Source organism: Trachypithecus francoisi, unplaced genomic scaffold (genome assembly GCF_009764315.1).
Source record: "Trachypithecus francoisi isolate TF-2019V2 unplaced genomic scaffold, Tfra_2.0 Lachesis_group15, whole genome shotgun sequence".
Classification (NCBI taxonomy): Eukaryota; Metazoa; Chordata; class Mammalia; order Primates; family Cercopithecidae; genus Trachypithecus; species Trachypithecus francoisi.
In genome coordinates, this window is record NW_022681460.1 from 917,131 (window position 1) to 941,297 (window position 24,167).

Below are 24,167 nucleotides of genomic sequence, written 5' to 3' on the forward strand. Positions count from 1 at the left end.
CTGCAGAATATACACTCTACTCATCAGCACATGGAACATTCTCCATGATAGACCATATGATAGACTACAAAACAAATCTCAATAAATTTAAGGAAATTGAAATTATATCAAGTACTCTCTCAGACCACAGTGGAATAGAACTGGAAATCAACTCCAAAAGTAAAACCTCGAAACAGTCCAAATACAAGGAAATTAAACAACCTGCCCCTGAATGATCATTGGGTCAACAATGAAATCAAGATGGAAATTTAAAAATTATTTGAACCAAATGATAATCGTTACACAACCTGTCAAAACCTCTGAGATACAGCACAGGTGGTGTGCTAAGAGGAAAGATCACAGAATTAAATGCCCACATCAAAAAATTGGTAAAAGCACAAGTAGACAATCTAAGGTCACACCTCAAGGAACTAGAAATAAAAGAACAAATGAACCCAAACCCAGCAGATGAAAAGACATGACAAAAATCAGAGCAAAACTAAAGGAAATCGAAACAAAAAAATACAAAATACAAAAGAAACAAAAAACTGGTTCTTTGAAAAGATAAAAATGGATGGGTCACTAGTGAGATTAGCCGATGAAAAAGAGAAAAGATCCAAATGAACTCAATGAGAAATGAAACAGGAGATATTACAACTGATACCACAGAAATACAAAAGATCATTCAAGGCTACTATGAACACCTTTATGCACACAAACTAGAAAACCTAGAGGAGATGGATAAATTCCTGGAAATATACAATCCTCCTAGATTAAACCAGGAAGAAATAGAAACTCTGAACTCTGAGCAAAAACAAAAAGATTGAAATGATAATTTTAAAATTGCCAACCAAAAAAGTTTAGGACCAGATTCACAGCTGAATTCTATCAGATATTCACAGAAGAATTGGTACCAATCCTATTGACAGTGTTTCAAAATGTAGAGAAGAGGGGATCCTCCTTAAATCATCCTAGGAAGCCAACAGAACCCTAATACCAAAACCAGGAAAGGACATAACAACAACAAAAATACGCACCAATATCCCTGATGAACATAGATGCAAAAATCTCCAACAAAATACTAGCTAACTAAATCCCACAGCATATTAAAAAGATAATCCACCATGATTAAGTTGGTTTCATACCAGGGATGCAGGGATGGTTTAACACCCGCAAGTCAATAAATGTGATACACCGCATAAACAGAATTAAAAAAGAAAAATCATATGATCATCTCAATAGATGCAGAAAAAGCATTTGATAAAATCCAGCATCACTTTATGATCAAAACCCTCAGCAAAGTCAGCATAGAAACGGCATACCTTAAAGAAATAAAAGCCATCTATGACAAACCCACAGCCAACATTACACTGAATGGGGAAAAGTTGAAAGCATTCCCCCAAGAACTGGGAAAAAGAAGCATGCCCACTTTCACTTTTATTCAACATAGTACTGGAAGTCCCAGCCAGAGCAATCAGACAAGAGAAAGAAATAAAGTACATCCAAATTGGTAAAGAAGAAGTCAGACTCTCACTGTTCTTTGATGATATAATCATATGCCTAGAAAAACCTAAAGACTCATCCAAACAGCTCCTGGAACTAATAAATAAATTCAGTAGTTTTCAGAATGCAAAATTAATGCACTAAAATCCGTAGCACTGCTATGCACCAACAGTGACTAAGCTGAGATTCAAATCAAGAACTCAGTCCCTTTCACAATAGCTGCAAAAAAAAAATAAAATGAAATGAAATGAAATAAAATAAAATACTTAGGAATATACATAATCAAGGAGATGAAAGACCTCTAAAGGGAAAACTACAAAACACTGCTGAAAGAAATTATACAGGACAAAAACAAATGCAATCACATCCCATACTCATGGATGAGTACAATCAATATTGTGAAAATGACCAAACTGCTAAAAGCAATCTACAAATTCATGCAATTCCCATCAAAATACCACCATCACTCTTCATAGAACTAGAAAAAAAAATCCTGAAGTTCATATGGAACAAAAAAGATCCAGTATAGCCAAAGCAAGACTAAGTAAAAATAACAAATCTGGATGCATCACATTACTTGACTTCAAGCTATACTATAAAGCTATAGTCACCAAATCAGTACAGTACCGGTATCAAGAGGCACTTAGACAAATGGCGCAGAATAGAGAACCCAGTAAGAAAGCGAAATACTTACAGTCAACTGATCTTCGATGAAACAAACAAAAACATTAAGTGGGGAAAGGACACCCTATTCAACAAATGGTGCTGAGATCATTGGCAAGCCACATGTAGAAGAATGAAACTAGATCTTCATTTCTCACCTTACATGAAAACAAACTCAAAATGGATCAAAGACTTAAATCTAAGACTGAAACCATAAAAATGCTAGAAGATAACGTCGGAAAACCCCTTCTAGACGTTGGCTTAGGCAAAGACTTCATGACCAAAAAAGTCTTTTAGAACCCAAAAGCAAAAGCAGCAAAAACAAGGATAAATAGATGGGACTTAATTAAACTGAAAAGTTTCTGCACAGCAAAAGAAATAACCAGCAGAGTAAACAGACAACCCACAGAGGGGGAGAAAATATTCACAAACTATGCATCTGACAAAAGACTAATATCCAGAATCTACAGGGAACCCAAACAAATCAGCAAGAAAAAAAATAAATCCCATCAAAAAGTGGGCCAAGGGCATGAACATACAATTCTCAAAAGAGGATATACAAGTGGCCAACGAACATGAAAAAATTCTCAACCTCACTAATTATCAGGGAAATGCAAATCAAAACCACAATGCCATACCACCTTACTGCTGTAAGAGTGGCTATAATCAAAAAATCCAAAAAATCAAGAAACAATAGAGAAGTTGGCATGGATGCGGTGAAAGGGGAACACTTTTACACTGCTGGTGGGAGTGTAAACAAGCACAACCACTATGGAAAACAGTGTAGAAATTCCTTAAAGAACTAAAAGTAGATCTAACATTTGATCCAGCAATCCCATTACTGGCTATCTACCCAGAGGAAAAGAAGTCATTATACCAAAAAGATACTTGCACATGCATGATTTTAGCAGCACAATTCACAATTGCAAAAATATGCAACCAGCCCAGATGCCCGTTATGGATAAAGAAACTGTGGTACATGTATACCATAGGATACTACTCAGCCATAAAAAGGAATGAAATAATGACATTCGCAGCAACCTGCATGAAACTGAAGACCATTATTCTAAGTGTAACTCAGTAATGGAAAACCAAACATTGTATGTTCTCACTCATAAGTGGGATCTAAGCTATGAAGATGCAAAAGTGTAAGAATGATACAATGGACTTTGGGGACATGGGGGGAAGAGCGGGAGGGGGATGAGGGATAAAAGACCACACACTGGGTGCAGTGTACACTGCTCAGGTGATGGGTGCATCAAAATCTCAGAAATCGCCACTGAAGAACTTATCCATGGAACCAACCACCTGTTTCCCCAAAACCTATTGAAATAAATACTTTTTTTAAAAAATCAAGAAAAAAGAGAAAGAGAATAAACTTCAAAATGTTCTCACCACAAAAATGTGTTAAGTATTTGAGGTGAGGGATGTACTAATTTGCTTGATTGAATTATTCCACATTGTATTAATTGTATCATTGTTTTTTACTCCATATAGACAGTTACACTTTGTCCATTTACAAAAACAACAAAGTTAAAACACACACACACACACACACAGCATGGCCTGCAGGTGCAGGAGGATCCCTCCGTCCATCACGGTAGCCTTCAGCTGAGGAAAGACCCTTCCATCCATCAGGGTGGCCTGCAAGTGTGGGAGAACCCCTCCATCCATCAGCGTGGTCTGCACTGTGGGAGGATTCCTCCTTCTGTCACTGTAGTCTGCAGTGTGGGAAGACCCCTCCTTCCATTGGCGTGGTCCGCAGTGTGGGAGGACCCCTCCATCCATCAGCGTGGTCTGCAGTGTGGGAGGACCCCTCCTTCCATCAGCATAGTCTGCAGTGTGGGAGAACCCCCCTCCATTGGTATGGTCTGCAGTGTGGCAGGACCCTTCTGTCCATTGGTGTGGCCTACAGGTGCTGGAGGGTCCTTCCATGTATCACTGTGGCCTGTGGTTGGCATGAAGGTGTCTGGGGCCCCAGGGTTGGTCACCAGGCACCACACGAAGAGCTTCACGAGCCACCAAGGGCTCCAAGAGAGGTGGGAGCCTTTGTTCTCAGTCAACCACAGCCGACCATAGGCCGGCGCCGGCCTGTTGCCCCAGACACGAAACAGGCTACAGGCGCTGCCCGGGGGAGCTGGCGACTGTGGGATTAGGGTCCCCCCTTTAGGGTTGACTCTTGTAAAAGTATCTTTCTTCCCTTTTCTCCAGACCCCAAATGCATAGAGATTGTCTGAAAGTATCAGGCACATTCTTGGCAGTTCCCTCTCTCTCCTACACCGGTTTTGTATCTTGCTTTAGGTCAGAAAAATCATTTGAACAAGGCCCTTCTGTCCTCAGCCTCCAGAAATACCTTTTTCTAAGGATCACTTGGAGCTACCTCCACCTTCCACCACTTGGCTAAGAATAAAATTTAGAAAACATTTCTCAAAGCTAATGTTTGTGAAGATGCTTCCAAATTAGTTGGGTAAAATATTCTGAGTGTTGCTGTATCTCTGTTTGAAATATCAGTATTCCTCCGTGGCCAAATGTCACCAATAACCGTCAACATGACCCTATTAAATTATTAGAGTGAGAACCTCCTGTACCCAGAAAGTGGGAAATAAAGGACAAATCACCAGGGAGAAGTTTATTCCAGAAATAGATTTGTAAGCCCAGAAAAAGACGTCATTGTTCAAGCCAAGAGCAGGTGAAGTCTTCTAAAGTGAGATAAAGTCGGGGCAGAACTAGGCCTTGCTAAGCCTGGTGGCTTTATAATGGGATTGGTTGGTGGGGGCAGTTATTCAAGAAAAGGAGTCCCTCCACACATATTCAAAGGGAGAAGGCAGATGAAAACAAATTACATACTTGAAAAATCAGGCAAAGCCACAAACATCACAGAATCCAAAATCAGTGTTTTCAGTCACCTGCCTGACACTGCCTCATTTCTCCAGCTCTTACTTTTTCTACACTTTCTCACGCCTTTGACTGTTTCTATGTGTGACAGTTTTGATATATTATCTCTTTTTTTTCTTTTTTCTTTCTTTCTTTTTTCTTTTTTTTTTTTTTTGAGATGGATTCTTGCTCTGTCTCCCAGCTGGAGTGTAGTGGCATAATCTCGTCTCACTGCAACCTCCGCCTCCCAGGTTCAAGTGAGTCTCCTGCCTCAGCCTCCCAACTAGCTGAAATTACCGGCACACACCACCGTGCCCAGCTAATTTTTGTATTTTTAGTGGAGAAGGGATTTCACCACGTTGACCAGGCTGGTCTCTAACTCCTGACCTCAAGTGATCCACCCGCCTCGGCCTCCCAAAAGTGCTGGGATTACAGGCGTGAGCCAATGCACCCTGCTAATATATCATTTTCTATTAAGAGAAGAGAAAGATAATTCAGCCTTTCCACTAATAAGTTTATATAAATCTGTTTTTATCATACAAATATCTCAAACCCATTTCCTGCAGTTTCATATTTTGTTATTGAACTTCTAAATTTTTGCAGGTGAGAGCATTCCTGGAAGGATTCCCGCACCGGACACTGGCAGTAACTTCTCCACGCACAGAGGTGGGGCAACCCCACTGGCATCCTGACTAAACCCGGCTTTGTCCCTGGCTCCGTGGGCTGTAGCTGGACACCAGGTGCAGCCGCCACACTGAACAGCCAGCACGATGCTGTCGGGGGTGCGGATGGAAGGAGAAATCCCACCTGCTGGGGCCTGGGGCCTCAGAAAATCGCCCTCAGAAAGGCAGGCGCTGACATCGAGGCCAGCTAGCCTTGTGGTAACAGCCTGGGCAGGACCACTAATTTAGGTGGTGAGGGGGCCGGCAGAGGACAGGAGCAACAGGGACCTTGGAGTGTCCCCTGGGGACCTGTGGAGGTGAAAGTTTGAAAAGGTTTGATTTGCCCATGAAATGCATAGGGGCACAGGGGAAAGTTGAGGGGTCCCGGGTCCACCCTGACTTGGGGATCGATGTTGCGTCAGGGTGGGAAGTGGGAGCGTGGCAAAGGCACACCCACCGAACAGCCCCGGAGGAAGGGGCACCACTCATCAGGGCACAGCACAGGCTCAGGTTCTGCCTGCAGTGAAGGAAACCAAGACCCACTTGGCTGGGGGTGGGGAAAAAGAGAGGCAGCAGCCAGGGGTGCCCAGCGGAGCCACAGCCCATCTGCACCACATAGTGGGTTGGAGAGGGAGGAAGGGAGTCGGCTCTGAGTGTGGACGGCACAGTGAGGGGGAAGGAAGCGAGGCTGTTCTCCTTGCGGGTCCTGTCCTAGCCCAGGGGTCACTTAGGGACAGCTCTGTGCAGTCTCTTCCACCCTGAGGAGGCTGTTGCCTGTGGTCTGCGATGACAGGCCCAGCACAGCTTTGTGCCACCAGGCCGACACCGGGACCCCATGTGGCACGGAGGGCATTGAGGCCTTGGTGGACACTGGGCTCGGCCAGGTCACTCCTCAGAGGCCAGCCCCAACCTCCTCTTCTGTGGTGAAGGCAGCTTCGGAACAGCAGGCAGGCTGGGGTCCACATCAGTGCAGAAACCACTCTTGCAGCTGGGGAGGGGACCCACAGGCAGGAACAGGTGGCCTCTGAGCAGATTTGGTTGTCTCTGGTGGCTCTAAAGTGGAGTGAGGGGCGGCAGAGACACCAGATAATATTTTGGCATTTGGGGTCTTCTCCAGCCCCACAGCTCAGGCTGACCCAACATTGTTCCCCACGGAAACACCAGAGCAGGATGCCTGCCTTTCCCCATCTGAGCCTAAGATTTTGTTCATCTGGTCTTGACAAATCCCATTGTCCGAGGGCCAACGCTAAGTCAGCTGGCGAAGCTCTGTGACAACGCCCCCAAAGCTGGTGAAAGGGTCCTGTCCAGAGGCACAAAGGACACCCTCACCCCAGCCCACCTCTAACAGCACCGCATGCCAGGGATGGCCCAGGACAATGCTACCTCTTCCCCCAAGTTCCCTGGACCCTAACTACAGGCCTCATGCTATTAAGATTAAGACACTAATCCATGCTTCGTCTCCGGTCCTTTGAGGCCACTTTCAAAGGTAATTCAGTGCTACCCATTTGAGGACTCGAGACAAAACCTTGGGCAGGAATGACCTTTGATTCCCATCGAGGCTCTGACTAAGGCCTCAACAGGTGAAGCCTTTAAAGTTAGCCTTTTTCATTCTATCCTGACAATGCTGGTTGATAACACAGAGCTAATCTCCTGCCTTTGTTCCCAGGGGGCAAAGGTTTGAGCTGCCCCTTTTGAATCTGGGTCTTTTAACTATTCAGTGAGTGAATCATAACGGGACCTGAGACCCTGGGATTAATTCCCTGCGGGACATGCTTCCTGGGACCCCAGAGACCAGGGCCTCTCCTTGGCTGAACACAAACTGGGGGAAACCACGCCTAGAATCTGTGTCTGGTGCCCCCCTCCGCCGGAAGATCAGCAACAGAGAGTCTCATTATCCACAGAGCGCACGCCAGCTGATCTGCACAAGCAAGGCCTGGGGAAACCCCAGGGTCCTCCCAAGCCTTTGACCAGTGAAAGCCTCTCTCGGGCCTCGTTCAGCTGCAGCAACTGCTCAGTGGCCTCTAACAGCCCCCAGAGGTACAGGTGTGCAGCTGCCCACCGAGGCCGCTCCCCTGAGCCCTGCGTCACCGAGGCCGCTCCCCTGAGCCCTGCCCACCAAGGCCACTCCCCTGACCCCTGCATCATGGGCTCAGTGACTTCCTGCTGCCTCCTACCCAGGCTTTCTGTCCAGTTGTTCCCTTAACCCATCCTACGCTCAGCTTCCCTAGGCAGAGCCAGAGAGTAACACAGACCAGCAGAGATAGAAAAAAGAAACAGAAATGAATGTTAATCATATGTTTTATTAAACCAATAGAGCCAAATGTTATTTCATCATGCCATCAATATGAAACGATTATTGATGACACATTTTATATTCTTCTATCATGCGACATCTCTGAAGTCCAGGATGCATTTGACGCTGACAGCATATCTCAACCCAGACCAGCCACATTTCTAGGTCTCAGGGCCACAAGCAGACACCACGCTTGACAGTGCAACCCCAGGTACTGACCTCTTAAAGCTCTTTGTCTGGAACCCTAGTTACTACATACCTTAGCACTCACAGAATTAGTTGTGTGAATTTTTACATGTGTTTCCAGAATTAATTTGCATTCAAAGTTTGACATCAGATACATAATGCCACACGTCAAAAGAATGAAATTTCGAATGGTGGAATATTGTCAGTGGCTGGAGATCACTGGAAGGAAAGGGAGTTATTTTCAGAATCTGGTTACCACCTCGTGGCTGCCTTGTACACACCGAGGCCTAGCCATGATTGTAACAGGAGAGTCAGGGAATCGCTTCCCAAGAATAAAATAAATGACCCAGGAAGGCCAATGGTAACCCAGCCAATGAGTTTTAGAGATAGCCAGAATGCCCAAGGACCCTTTGAAGAGAAACACAAATACACAGGGAATGGGCAGAAAATGCCACCCTCCCAGAAAGCTCTGCCTTGAGACAGCAGAGGAGGAGACACCACTGGGGCCTAGACACCCAGACCATGTGGCCTTTGAACAGCCATGGCTGCAACTCCCACTGCTCCCTGTGTCTGAAGTCACGGGACTGGAGCAGGAGGAGGGTCAGGGTAACAGGAAAAGGAGCAGGAGCTTGACCTGAAACAGAAACACTGGGGTGTTGCCATGAGGTGACCATTGAGCCTGAGGCCCAGTGAGCTGGTGGCTGCCGGTGCCTCTACTGAATCCAGAGACAGAGGCATGCGCTCCTGGAATGTTGATATATGGCAGAAGTAACAATAAAAATGAGGGAAAATAATATACTAATAGAAAGTAATAATGATATGACAAAAAACGCAAAGGCAGCAAAAGAAAAAATAGATAAACTGGACTTCATCAAAATTAAGAACATTTGTATATCAAAGGACTCTTTCTAGAAAGCAGAAAGACAACCTACAGAATGGGAGAAAATATTTACAAATCATATATCTGATAAGGGATTAATATCCAGCACATATAAAGAACTCCCGTGACTCAACAACAATTAAAAAACAATGTTAAGATGGGGAAGATCTTGAATAGATATTTCTCCAAACAAGATATGCAATGATCAATAAGCACATTAAAAGATGTTCAGTATCATTAATCATACGTAAATGCAAATCAGAACCACAGTTGAGATGCTACCTCACATCTAATAAGATGGCTATAATAAAATAAAAAGCAATGGAAAGAAGTGTTGGTGAGGATGTGGATGGAGAAATCAGAACTCTCATCCATTGCTGCTGTGGAAAAATTTGGAGGTTCCTCAAAGAATCAGACACAGAATGACTGTAAGATCCAGGAATTCCACACCTGGGACATCTAAAGGAATTGAAGTCAGGAACACACAGAGGTATCTGAACACCCATGTTCATAGTAGCATTATCCTCAACAGACAAGAGATAGAAACAACACAAATGTCCATCCACAGAGGAATGAAGGAACAGTGTGGTCCATCCATACCATGGAAATTATTCAGCCTTACAAAGGAAGGGGCTTCTGACAGGCTACAGCCTGGACGGAGCTTAAGGACATTGTGCTTAGTGAAATAAGCAGACACAAAATGGTGAATATTATTTGACTCCACTTGTGTGAGGTACCTAGAATAGGCAAAATCACAGAGACAGCAAGTAGAAGCAAGGTAACCAAAGGCTGGGGCAGGGGGAATGAGGAGTGAGGAGTCGGTGTTTAAAATGAACAGACTTTATGTTGTGTGTGATGAAAAATCTTGGGCAAAAATGGTGGTGATGGGCACACATTACCATGAATGTGTTTAATGTCATTGAATGGTACACTCATGCAAATGCTTAGAGTTAATACATATACTGCATACTATAATACAATATTGCGTACTATAATACAATATTACATACAGTATTATATATTGTATAATCCCCACCTCCAACATTGGAGGTGTTGTAGGTAGGAAGCACAGCATTGTCGATTTCAACAGTTGTTGGAGGTGGGGCTTGGGGGGAGAGGATTGAATCATGGGGGTGGATTTCTCATGAATGGTTTAGCAAGGTCTCCTTGGTGCAGTCCCCACAAGATTCAGTCATTTAAAAGTGTGTGGCACCTCCCCCTTTTGCTTCTGTTATGTACCTGCTCTGGCTTCACCTTCCACCTGGAGTAAAAGCTGCCTGAGACCTCCCCAAAAGCAGAAACCTGTACAGCCTGCAGAACCATGAAGCCAATCACACCTCTTTTCTTTACAAATTACCCAGTCTCGGTTATTTCTTTACAGCAATGCAAGAACGAACTAACACACCCATGAACAAATCAACAGCTAAGAAAATGCTGATGCGACACGAAGATTAAAACGAAGGACACACATACCAACAAAATTAACCCAGCGATAACACTCAGAATAGTTAACAAATCTTGAGGCTCCCTGCTCCAACAACACAGGCCCCACAACCCTCCCCAGGCCAGGGCGAACAGCTAAGCCTCAGCACTGGAGGAGTCTTCAAATTGTACAGTCGAACTTAGCTTTTCAAACTTTTTACAGCATTTCAAGCTTGAACTTCAATTGCATTATTTCAAGATTCAAGTAGGGCATAAAATACTGAATTTTATTTCTGGAAACATAAGTAGTTACATTTACATTATGCATAGCGCACTCTCTTTCCAAATGTCACCCAACTCCACACACCGAATTCAGAGCAGAGTCACCTCAGAGAGTGGGGGCATTGACTTGAGGAAAGGGACGGAAGCGATTCAATGTATATGTGATGATGCCTTGTGTATTTCAGAAAATAATGAAGTGTGGAGAAATACTGTATTTGGGAGTTAGGTGGTGAGTACATAGAGGTTCTATGTTGTTCTCTGTACTATTCTGAGTTCTAACCAAAAATAAATAATTAAATTACTGTTATTTATTGACAGCAGGGGCTGTCACTGCTGGGGGTGTCAGTGCTGGGGGCATCAGTGTTGGGGTGTCAGTGCTGGGAGTGTCAGTGTTGGGGTGTCAGTGCTGGGGGCATCAGTGTTGGGGTGTCAGTGCTGGGAGTGTCAGTGTTGGGGTGTCAGTGCTGGGAGTGTCAGTGTTGGGGTGTCAGTGTTGGGGTGTCAGTGCTGGGAGTCTCAGTGTTGGGGTGTCAGTGCTGGAAGTGTCAGTGTTGGGGTGTCAGTGTTGGGGTGTCAGTGCTGGGGGCATCAGTGTTGGGGTGTCAGTGCTGGGAGTGTCAGTGTTGGGGTGTCAGTGCTGGGGGCGTCAGTGTTGGGGTGTCAGTGCTGGGAGTGTCAGTGCAGGGCTGTTAGTGTTGGGGATGTTAGTGATGGCGGTGTCAGTGTTGGAGTGTTAGTGCTGGGGGCATCAGTGTTGGGGTGTCAGTGCTGGGAGTGTCAGTGTTGGGGTGTCAGTGCTGGAGTCTCAGTGTTGGGGTGTCAGTGCTGGGAGTGTCAGTGCAGGGCTGTTAGTGTTGGGGATGTTAGTGATGGCGGCGTCAGTGTTGGGGTGTTAGTGCTGGGGGCATCAGTGTTGGGGTGTCAGTGCTGGGAGTGTCAGTGTTGGGGTGTCAGTGCTGGGAGGTCAGGGTTGGGGTCAGTGCTGGGGGCATCAGTGTTGGGGTGTCAGTGCTGGGAGCGTCAGTGTTGGGGTGTCGGTGCTGGGGGCATCAGTGTTGGGGTGTCAGTGCGGGGAGTGTTCTGGGGGGGTGTTGGGGGTGTCGGTGTGCTGGAGTGTCAGTGTGGGGGTGTCAGTGCTGGGAGTGTCAGTGTTGGGGTGTCAGTGTTGGGGTGTCAGTGCTGGGGGCGTCAGTGTTGGGGTGTCAGTGCTGGGAGGTCAGTGTTGGGGTGTCAGTGCGGGGGGTCAGCTGGGGCATCAGTGTTGGGGTGTCAGTGCTGGGAGTGTCAGTGTTGGGGTGTCAGTGCTGGGAGTGTCAGTGTTGGGGTGTCAGTGCTGGGAGTCTCAGTGTTGGGGTGTCAGTGCTGGGAGTGTCAGTGCAGGGCTGTTAGTGTTGGGGATGTTAGTGATGGCGGTGTCAGTGTTGGGGTGTCAGTGCTGGGAGTATCAGTGCAGGACTGTTAGTGTTGGGGATGTTAGTGATGGCGGTGTCAGTGTTGGGGTGTCAGTACCGGGGGTGTCAGTGCTGGGGGTGTTACTGCTGGGATGCCAGTGCTGGGGTGTCAGTGCTGAGGTTCTCAGTGCTGGGGTGTCAGTGCTGGGGTCTCAGTGCTGGGGTGTCAGTGCTGGGGTGTCAGTACTGGGGGTGTCACTGCTGGTGCAGTGGGTGCTGAAGTGTGCTGGACAAGTCACTTCTGGGGGTGTCACTGCTGAGGAAGTCAGTGCTGGGGCTGTCACTTTCGGGGGTAAGTGCTGTAGGTTTCAGGAGTAAAGGTCAGTGCTAAGGAGGTCAATGTTGGCGGGGTCACTGCTGGGAATGTCAGTGCTTGGGGTGTCGGTGTTGAGGGGTCATTGCTGGGAGTGTCAGTGCTTGGGGTGTTGATGTTGAGGGGTCACTGTGGGGGAGTCAGTGCTGGGGCATCAGTGCTGTGGAGGTTAGTGCAGGGGATGTACCTGCTGGGGAAGTCAGTTGTATGGGTGTGAGTGCTGTGGTGTCAGGGGAGGGGTGCTCACTGCAGGCAGTGGTCAGTGCAAAAAGGGTCAGTGCAGTGGGGCTCAGTGCTAGAGGGGTCAGTGCTGGGAAGGTCAGTGATGAGGGGGTCAGTGCAGAGTGGGTCAGTGCTGCTGAAGTCACTGCTGCCAGTGTGAGTACAGAAAATTTAAGAGTTGGGGGTCTGTGCTAAGGGGAGTCAGGCCTAGGGGTAAGTACAGGGGGTATCTGTGGTGTGGAGAGCTCTGTGTCTGTGGAGATCTCTGTTGTATGGAGAGTTCTGTGTCTGCAGAGCTCTGTGTCGGTGGAGAGGTGTGTGAATGTGGCAAGCTCTGTAGTGTAGACAGCGATGTGGTGTGGGTAGCTCTGTGACTGAGGAGAGTTCTGTGGTGTGGATATTTCTGCGTCTGTTGAGAGCTATGCTGTGTGGAGAGCTCTGTGTCTGTGGAGAGCTCTCTGGTGTGGAGAGTTCTGTGTCTTTGGAGAGCTCTGTAGTGTGGAGAGCTCTGTGTCTGTGGAGAACTCTGGTCTGGTGAGCTCTGTAGTATAGAGAGCTCTGTGGTGTGGAGAGTCTTGTGTGGAGATCTGTGTCTATAAATACATCTGTGTCAGTAGAGAGCTCTGTGTTGAGGAGAGCTCAGTGTCTGTGGAGGGATCTGTGGTGTGGAGAGCTCTGTGTATGTGGAGAGCTCTTTGGTTTGGAAAGCTCTGTGGTGAGGAGATTTCTCTGTCTGTAGAGAGCTCTGCGGTGTGTGGAGCTCTGTGGCTTGTTGCGCCTCTGTTGTGTGTAGCGGTCTGTGTCCTTTCAGAGCTCTATGTCTGTGGAGACGTTTGTGGAGGCACTGACCCTTTCACAGCACCAGGGTTTACTCCTGAATATGTGGGTATTGGGTCCAGTTCATGGCCTTCTCTTGCTGTCTTGTGTTCTTCCATATCTTGTGGCTCAGCAGCCCACAAACTTCTTGGAGAGGAGAATGCAGCCTCCACCAGGCCTCTCTCGCTTTCAAATTACATGTGGCCTAAAGTTGCTTCCTTGCATATTTTAATTTCGACCTAAAGGTCTCTCTGTATATCATGAACAATAACCTAAATGGAACTGTAAACAGACCGTAGCCTACTCTTGTGCCAATCACTGAGTTTTGGCCAATCTAAGGTGGCCAGCTCTCTGACCATGTTCAAATACTGCAAATAACAAGTTTAGCTAATCTGGCTGTTTCTGTACCTCATTTCCATTTTCTGTACATCTCTTTCCTTTTGCAGTCTTAAATTTTCTTCCACCACATGGCTGCGCTGGAGTCTGTGAGTCCACTCTGGGTCGGGAGGCTGCCTGATTTGTGAATCATTCTTTGCTCAGTTAAACTCCTTTAAATTGGCTAATTGGTTTTACTTTTTTTTTTTTAGATGGAGTTTTGCTCTTGTTGCCCAGGCTGGAGTGCAATGGCGTTGTATTGGCTCACCGCAACCTCTGCCTCCTGGGTTCAAGCAATTCTCCTGCCTCAGCCTCCGAGTAGCTGGGATTACAGGCATGCGCCGCCACCACACCCAGCTAATTTTTTGTATTTTTAGTAGAGACGGGGTTTCTCCGTGTTGGTCAGGCTAGTCTTGAACTCCCGACCTCAGATGATCCACCCACCTCGGCCTCCCAAAGTGCTGGGATTACAGGCATGAGCCACTGCGCCCGACCCCATTTTACTTTTAACAAGCGTGAATGCATCTGTTTCTGAGCTATGTGGGCAACATGCATGTGAGGTGCGGCCCTGCCCTCCAGGACACGCAGCTTCGTAAGTCGAGAAGAAATTTTACCCAAGGGCGAGTAGCGAGAACACAGCAAACCGACGCATGCAGAGGGAGATCCAGCAGTCAGACCGGGCAGACGTAAACAGCTGAGCGTCTTCAGCGGCTTGTGATGGGAGAGACAGCGTAGTCTGAGAAACTGAGGCAGGAGGGACTGCTGGCTTCAGGAGGGAGAGAAGGAGCCTGTCCCAGGCCCAGCCACGTTGGCAACAGCAAACTACAGAGCTACCAGAAGGAGCAGAGGCCCGGGCTGTCAGAGAGCACTGCTGGCTGCCGAGAGGGTAGGGGCCCCGGACCCACCCTGCAGAGGTTCCTGCTCAGGTCCTCCGGACTCTGGGTGGAGCAGAGTAGGGTCATGACCTGTGTGGACCCTGCAGTGCCCAGATTTAGAATTCTGCCAACCTCCAAGCTCACCATCAGCCTCCTGCTGCCCCACTTGTTTCTGGGGCAGTTACTGTACCCCAACCCCATCGTCCCCAGGCAAGGGGTCCCAGCCGCAGATCCGTGGGGGCTGGTGTCTGGCCTCCCTCCTTCTGATTGGCTGAGAAAAGTATCTGCAGGGCACAGAGCAGGTCACAGGGATGCTAATTAGAAAGCATAAAGCTTTTGCGGCCTAAGGCAGTTGTGGGGTTCACGTCCAGTCTTTGAGAACACAGGAGACTATCTGTTTTGAAATCAACACAGAGGTTCCCCAAATCAGTACAGTTTCCCCTCCTTTGGGGCTATGGCAGTGGCTTTTCCATCTGAAGACAGCAAAGGAAGTGAGTCAGTGGCCGGGTCTGCTCTCCACCTGCGTGCAGGCGTGGCAGCAAAGAGGCACCCAGAGAAGCACCCGTGGCCTGGGGCTCTTCGTAAAAAAGACAAGGCCCTGAGCAACAACAAACTAGCTCCTGCTGCTCAGGACGACAACCATGCTCGGCTGCCCAGCGGGTCCGCAGCGCCTGCCGCTCCAGTGTCCTGTCCACTCCGCAGCAACCCCAAGCTCTACCTCCTGTCCACGCGTGTGTCTGTGCACACAGCGTGTTGCTGTCAGCGAATGGCCTCCTGCTTCTCGAGCGCCATGAGGCTGGCTTTTGTTTGTGTTTTTCTGACCTAGGACTGGGACAAAAGATGGCCTGAAGCCAGGAGGTGCCGTCCACCAGTGGGGCTAGGCTGGGAGAGCTACTTTCTCCCCACCAGAGCCGCCTCTGCTGTAAGTCCCAGGCTGCACCCTGCTGGCCTTTCTGGGCTACACTGGGACCATTCTCTTGGCAGAATCTGAGAGAAGTGAGGAAACCGGGGGCTCTTATGAAATGGACAGAGCGCAGGGTGGGCATCAGCTGGGCTACGTCCCTGGCCAGAGCTGTCCGCCAAGTTGGAGGACAGAACAGCGTGCTGGGAGGGAAACATGGATTCACCGCAGTGCTCAGGCCACCAAGCACACCACCCCCAGACACCAGGGAAACCCAAGCATCTGCAGAGGAGTGAGATTTTGCTAGAATCTGGCCCTGGCAGCTGAGGAGCAGCTGGTGGGAGGTGGGAGATGTGCAGGCTGAGCACAAGCTCATGGTGTGCGATGACTCAGGCCCCTCACTGGAGACACCAGGTGAGAGGAGAGACTGCAGGGTCTGGCACACACAGGCCCACTCTTCCTGCTGCTGGCCAGAAGGAGCTGTGTACACAGCAAGGCGGAGAGAGAAACATTAACCAAATTGCAAGTTTCGGATCATTTGTCTTATTGTGGCTTCAGGAAAAGTTTATCTTTCAAACAGGCCCACCTGTTCTTGTAAAACCTTATCTGGGCTATTAGGGGGCGAGTCATCAGTGCTTGTTCAAACATTCCACTGAAGAGGGGAGCGGAAAGGAGAGGAGCTGCGAAGGTCACTTTCAAATTTGGAAACCTCTCTTCCCTTGCTTGAAGACAGAGAGCTCTGCACTGAACGGGTTGGCCCCTCACATTTCCCTCTGATCCTTCAGGGAGCGCAGGTCGGTTCGGGGTGCAGCTGCATCCATTTGTGGGCCCACACCTCCGAGCCTTCCCTGCTGGGAGGAGCACCTGGTGTGCACAGGCCCTTGGATCAGGGATGTGTGTGCCTATCTAAGATTATGCTACAGGAATTCAGGCCAAAGGCAATGACTTAGATTTTTGGCAGACTTAGATTTTGGGCTGAAATTTCACATCACAGTGCTCTAATTGTAATTAATTATGGTGCTGTGTTTCTTTACAAGGTTGTAAAGCACAAAAGCTGAAGTTGCAGGATGGTCTTGAATGATTGACTAAAATTGTCTGCTTCTCTAATGCTAGGCAGAATATATAAAAAGATAAATCCTGTTAATACCCTCCTTCCGGAGAGCAGAAAAGTCCATCACTCTCATGTGCTGCCCAGGGCAGCACTGGGGCCACAGACACTCTTGCCGATGGCTGTTTTGTGTGTGCTGCAGGCTTCCTAACAGAAAGGAGGCTTTGTAAGAGCACAGAAACATGCCCATGCTTCTTGGATGTGCCCTGGGACAGAGCTGAGCAAACAACGTGAAAGCAATATGTAGTATTGATTACTCAGCAAATATAAACAATCCCATACTCTTCACAGCTATGCCTTTATTCAGCATTTTTCAACCTTTAAAAGAGTTGAAGTCATTCTACTTTGCTGTCTCTCTCCTTTGCTCAGCTGCCTTCTGCCTAGAGCAGGCCACGTCCCTACTGGGGCAGGGAGCTTTGTACCCAGCTCACTGGCCTCCAAGGTCCTGTTTATATGCAGCTTCAGTGGAAGGAGGTCCACCCTCCTGCTGTTGCCACCTCCTGGTTGAGCAGCACCTTGTCCAGAACTGCCTGGTCTTCATTCTCATTGTATTTATTTCTGGTTTTCTGCTGTGTCGCTTTTATCTCATGCATATATGAAAGCCTTTAAGAAACATCAGAGAGTAACGGAGACGGAGGTGCCGAGAATCAGCAAATGCAGAAGCCCTGGGCTCTGTTCCCCAGTACTATTGCATTAAAGGATTTTGTGATTGTCAGTGGTGGTTTGCCTTTTTTGAAAAATGGAAGCATCAAAGTTTTAAACTCATGCTATCATTAAAATAACAACATTCATTGTTTGAAACAAAAATTAATTGTGAAGTGAGAGTTTGAGAAGTCTTAGCCGGAACGCAGTGCTGACCTTCATCTGCATTTTGTAGCCACCACATCCAATCCGTCACCCGCTGGTTGTAGCAGCAGAGAGAAGGACACAACCCTTGTCCTGCTGTTGTTTTATGGCTGATGATTCAGGAAGACAGAAAAAAATGGCCTCATCTTAGCAGCTTTCATTTGATCATTCTCTCCCACCTTCCCCAGCCTCTGGGAGATGCGTTTATTGCCAGCTTCACCGCAGAGGAGACAAATAAGTAACCCAGATGTTGGCATTTGTGGCGCCTTTACAGACACCTCCATGACACATGTCATATCATACACTGCATATTGGATGTAACGTGAGCAATTTATGAGTCCAGATGCATCAACTGCTCTCCTTGTGCCCCTACTGACATTCCCTGGAGATCAATATCCTGTAAAAAGCCTGAAGATTGCTTCCTTTAAATGGTGAGTGCCTGCTCCATGCCTTGGAGATAAGACATTTCTACTCTTGGTCCTTAGTCACCATAAAATCATAATGTGATTCTGTAGAATTGAAAGGCGATAAATAAGCTTAGGAAATGATGGTGTTTCGGGAAAAAAAGTGGACTCACTGCCGCGTCTCCTCAGTCCTTCCTGCCGGCACTCCTCTGTTTCCATGGAGACAGTGCTCCAGCAGGACCACCTGAACAGGCTGACACCCGTGGGCTCGGATTTCTTACTTCTCATTATTTTATTTCAGAGAGAGTTTTAAAGTGTGCATCATGTCGATTTAATTTTATTGACAATGTTTATCTAATCTATCTGCCTGCCAATCTACTCATCTATCCACACACACCTACTTTATTCAAGAAAGAATTTAAGGTGCTTTCTTCACTAGAAAAGGTATCTATTATTTTTCAAGCTCAGAGAAAAATGTTAGCTTTTAAATAATGACACAACTGTATTACGTTTTTTCTTCTATAACATTTTGTTAAATGAATTCAAGATGCTGTGGAACTCCAAATGCTTAGGAAAATGTGGCATCCTTATGGGAAATTGTGTTTTGAATGACACATGCTGTAAAGGACAACCAAATACATTTGTATGTAAAGATAAAATTCAAAAACTTTAAAAAATGTTTGCAAACAGATCCAAGATTTTAAAAAATAAGATAATCTATACAGAAGCTGCATTTTGTATTTGATGAAATTTAGTGTTAAAAACTTAATAAAATAGGATTTGATAAGTATTTTCATAACATTGTAAGATACACCTATCTCAAACCAAAAGACAATATCAAGTTAATTTCTTCAACAAATAATAAGAAAATTAGTAAGCTGTAGGGATAAAATTGATGTACAGAAACCAATAGCTTTGGATGATATAGCATAAGAAATTACTCCTATTTAATTAGCAAGAAAAAGTTCCTAGAAATAAACTTAGCAAGAAAGTTAAGATCTATATGAGATATGTTTTTATCCACTCTCGAACGTTTATAAAAGAAAACTTGAACAAATAGAAAGACTTATGATGTTCTCGACTAGGAAGACTCAGCATCATAAAACACCAACTTTCCCTGACTTATTATGCAAATTAATGCACCTAAATAAAAATAGATTAAAGTTTTTCTGGATCTTTGTATTTTATTTATTTATTTATTTACATATTTTACTGTGAGATGAGAACTAGACAATCTGATTCTAACATTTAAATAGAAAAAGAAGCAAACAAAAATAGGAAAATCCAGAAAAAAAAAAAAAGGAGTAAAGAGAAAGAATTAGCCTTACCAGTTCTTAGATCATATAATAGTTTTAATAACTAAAACACTGTTGTACTGGGTCATGAACAAACACATGGAACAACAGAAAAGCACAGGAAATACAGACAGACACAAAAATAGGAGGGAAATTAGTAAGTCATAAAAGTGACATCTAAAATTGTTAGTGAAAAAAAACTGTGATAAATGGCATTAGGACAACTGAGTAGCATTCAGCAAAATAAATAATAAAAGATGAAAGTTGCACCCATGTCCCACAATGTATATAAAAATAAATTTCAAAAAGATAAAATATTTAAATATTATAAGTAAAGCCATAAAAATACTAACAGAAATCCATGGACAAATTCCATGATTTTTAAAATTAAAACTGGAAAATCCAAATGCAATAAAAGAATTTGTAAGTTAAACTACATAAAAATAGGAATTTCTGCATGAAAAACTACCATCAGCAAATTAAGAAATCAAGACAGACACTGAGGGAAAGAATGTATTTTCACCTCTTATCACAAGTTACATCCTTAATATATTAAAAGCTCCAAAAAATCAATAAGAAAGAAAAAGATAAAAAACTCAATAGATCAATAGGCAAAAAACTTTGATGGAATGGTCCAGTGAAAATAAACTAAATAGATGGTCAGCCTTACTAATAATAGAATAGGAAACCTATTCAATCAGCAAATATCAGAAGAGATTCACAATGTGCAGGTCAGGAGCCATGGAGAAGCAGTGGCCTTCATGCCTGGGAAGAGCAAATCGCATGACCACAGGCAGGCTAATTTGGCAACACCTACGGAATTACAAAGATGTGTGTCCTCTGACCCAGCAATTTCACGACTGATTCTAAAGACAGATGCAAAATGATATATTAGCAAGAGAACAGCATTATCTGTTATACAGATAAACAAAAGATTTGAAAGAATCTGTGTCTATCAACACCAACCATCCATCCAGTGTGGTACGGAAATACTCCACAGCTGTAAGAAAATAGAATGCTACATGTATTCATATGGAGGATTATCCAATTTATAAGAGCAAGGTGTGATAAAGTGCATGTAATCTGCCACCATTTGTGTAAAACACAGAGAAGATGAAGGTGAGCACTCACATTCCTGTGTGTTTGCATCTGCATCAGGAAGCTCTAAGGATGCACAAGAAGTTAATCATAACTCATGCCCTTAGTGCCACATGTAAAGAGTTCCTAGAAATCAATAAGAAAGACTTTGTTACACAGAGGACTGCAATGAAACCAGGCAGAGGAGGATGTGGATGGAGAATAGACTATACTGAATGCTTTTCATGTTTTTCGTTTCTGAGCCATGGGAATTATCTCCCATACAATAATTTAAAATTAAAAATTAAATTTTAGAGAGTGAAATTATCACTTTTCAAGCATGATTTCTTCAAGATATAGGCTGTTTTGTTCAGTTTATGATGCATCTTTTTTATTTCTATAAATGTAGGGGGTACAGGTGTAATTCTGTTACATGGATATGTTGCACAGTGCTGAAGTCTGAGCTGTTAGTGTTCACCCAAAAGATGAGTATTGTACCCATTAAGTAATTTCCCATTGTCCACTCACCTCCCATGCTCACACCCCATCTTTTTATTTAAACAACACTTTCTTTGATGTTTGGGGCCTCAAAGAATAAATACTACTATTTTCCAACTAGACAGACTCCCACTGGCTTCACAGACCAATTATTTTGGCACTAGAGACAACAGTTAAAAAGCAAATGTTAAGTGGTTTGTATTTATTAATAGGTTAATTTAACAAGAACAGCCTTTTCAAACACTGCAAAGCGTATTTTCTACAATAAGATTTTCTATTTTTTCTTTTGCCTTTGTTTCCAGCTTACTAAGTACAGTCTGCAAAACTATTTCATAAGCCAGTTCTGTGGAACCCCTTTCTGGCCATTTCCTGAAGCAAATTTCTTTCCTAATCATCCCCACAACACGAAGGCCAGGTTCTGCAAGTAAAAGGGTGGTGAGGCAATTCTGGACTCATTTAAGTGGCAAGCCCAGGAGGGTGGGTCTCAGAGAACACGCAGAGGGAAGTGGAGGCTCGCGCGGTGTGGAAATACTGACCAGATGGAATTAACCACCTTCCCGGAAGCAAGACTGGAGAGCGCTGCGGAGCTTGCCACAGGTTCTGCTGGATAGGAAAGTGTGTCTCCTCCACCTGCTGTCTGCTTCTGTCCTGTCTTGGCCAGCAGAGCTGTTTTAACGCAGACATTTGCAGCCTGCCCAGATCTCTCCTGGAACCAGTAAGTCGCCAGTTAGGAAAAAGATCAGCACCGACCAAACAGAGATGTTGGAAACCTGCATTAGTCCCCGGTGGAGGCAGAGGCTCTGAATGCTGAAGCCACAGCTGTGACATGGCCACACTCTGCACATGGCCCCAGGCACTCAGATTTCTGCACCCTCAGGGTGGCTCGCAGGCTCCAGAGCCGGGGTTCAGGCCCTGCTGACCACAGTCAACTGTCCCCTGCTGCCTCAGACCAGGGCCGAATTCCTGGTGTGCTTCCCTCCTGCACCCACTCAAAGGCTCTGTGGCCTTTGCAAGCACCTGCCTGGCAGGGCTACGGCAATGTGTGGAGTCAGATGACGGTGCCAAGTTGGGAGCAGACTTACAGTGAGACAGTGTAGATAAGGCCTGGGGCCCAGCTCCCCAGCAGCACCTGCTCCTGCACTGTGGCCACTGTGGCAACATGGCTGCTTCTATTTCCTTGAGCTCCATTGCCATCTGATCCCAGGCAGGACCCCTTCACCCTCTGCACCTGCCACCATCTGTCCTCGCCCCTGACTCCCAAGCCTCCTTTCAGTCCTGCTCTTGGGAGGGAAAGAACCGCTGGCTTGTGGAGCCTGCCGGTCCTGAGGCGGCCACCTGCCAAGGCCCTGGCACCCCCCATGCTGAGGCTCCTGCCCCACCTCTGAGCTCTCCCTCTCACTCCCATCCCCTTGGCCTCTCCTGGCTGGGGCCTTGCTGTCTGTCACCTCTGAACAGAGCTGATGCTGACACCCCGGAACGGCAGGGACCTGGAACTGTTCCACTCACCTGCTTCAGCCAGCACCTTGAGGACAGACCTTCACCTGCACTTGGAGTGTTTAGTTGAAATGCAGTTTTGATAATAATGTAACTGTGCACAAATACTAGAGCAGGTGACTGTGGTGTGAAAGGATGAATACTCGGGAAGTGTGTGATTTTTGTCCGAGAAGTTTAGTCAGCAAGCAGCTAATTCATGGCAACATAAAGAAAGTTGATATGGAAACTGCCTTTCCCCTACATCCCTAAGGAGACTGCCAAGAAGACCAGGACATGCTACTACGTATGTTCAAGAAATGACGAAGGGGAGCATTGAGGAGCTAAGATACATGGGTTTAATCTCAGATTCACTTCCGATGCACCGCCCGAGCGTCTGGAGAGGAGAATCTGGACTCCTTCCTGCATCCACTTTGAGAGGCGTGGCCCTGGTACGAACTTGGGAAGCCTTTGAAGTGGCAAAAGTCATGAAATTAGGTGGCAACACCTTAGGACCATCAAAAGGGAGGGTTGTCTTGGGAATGAAGGCTTGGTGTTAACAGATTTGGCTTGTTGGGTAACAAAGTATTTCTCCCTGGCTCTTGGAATTCAAGGTCCTGAGCTCTTCAATCCTGGGCACTTTCACATTTGCTCATTTCACACAAGCAGGAGGCAGGGAGTTGTTGGGATTCGTGCCAGGCAGAGCCGAGCACATCAGGGGCCCTGGGTAAAAGGGGGGTGGGGATAGCGCAGGCACCAAAGGTCTCCACATGGGGTTGCCAGCCGCCAGTGGACACCAGATGGGAAGGGAAACTGCATGCCCACCGTTTGCCTCTGCCTGTGGGGTGCTGCCCCCACAGTGCCTCTCAGGCGTCTGCAGCCTCACATCTTGTTTCTCACCCTCAACGTGGATCACAGCTGCTGCAAGTCTCCGTAAGCACCACAAGGCCAGCGGCCTCCCCTCGGGCTCATAGGATGCCTGAACCACCAGCCTCATCCTGAGCTCCCCTCCATGGACGTGAGCCCCATTAGCTTTTTTCCCATTTAGAGGCAATGGAAGGCCAAACCCCCTTAGAGAAAGAACAAGAAACTGGGGTGAGCCGCCTCATGTGTTGAGATGTAGAAAAGTGAGATTTATTTGCAGAGTAAAGAACCGGCTCCACTGTCTTGAGGGTGCCTCTGGTCTCTCGCAGTTGGATCCCCTCATGTTTCCCAAACCCATGTCCGGATCTCCCCTTCCCCACCCTATCTCTTCACTCCTCGAAAACCAGCTCCCCTCGCTTTGCCCAGATCACGCAGCAATGCCATGTCAGGTAAATCCTTCCTCTTTACAGTAGACTCTGAAATTGGCCCTATGTTCCCCACTCCCCTCTTCATCAGTGAAAAGGGGCAGCTTGTGGTTTCCAGCACCGGGTGCCTCCTGTCGTGGCCCCTCCAGGACATGGGCTGTAAAGTTTCTCCTCCTCCAGACGCCTTCGTGCACCGGCCTGCACCGACCGTCCCGACCTCAGCCCACCTTTTCTCCATCCTGAGCCATAGCACATGTCCCCCAGGAATCTGTGGCTCTGACCACCGCTGACAATCCCCTCCCCCGTCAGTCCCCTGGGACCCCCGAGACAGTTCAGCCTGAGCCCCTGGCCTTCCGGGCCTCCCCAGCTGTGTTTCTGGTCATTCCTTTCCTCGAGTCCCTCCACCCTGGATGCCCAGGGCACCACCCTGGCCTCCCCTGCATGCTGGCTTGCTTCTTCTCAACCATTGCCATTGGCTTGGTT

General features: G+C 46.6%; 1 protein-coding gene across 1 annotated transcript; it reads right to left on the reverse strand.

The window, feature by feature from the left end:
• Nucleotides 1-15,228: 15,228 nt before the first annotated feature.
• Nucleotides 15,229-22,181, reverse strand: LOC117096853. The gene is made up of 2 exons (XM_033234175.1): nt 21,462-22,181; nt 15,229-16,177 (listed from the first exon to the last, which is right to left on the reverse strand). The coding sequence occupies exons 1-2, from the start codon at nt 21,751-21,753 to the stop codon at nt 15,249-15,251; spliced, it is 1,221 nt and encodes a 406-aa protein (XP_033090066.1). The 5' UTR covers nt 21,754-22,181; the 3' UTR covers nt 15,229-15,248.
• Nucleotides 22,182-24,167: the final 1,986 nt, after the last annotated feature.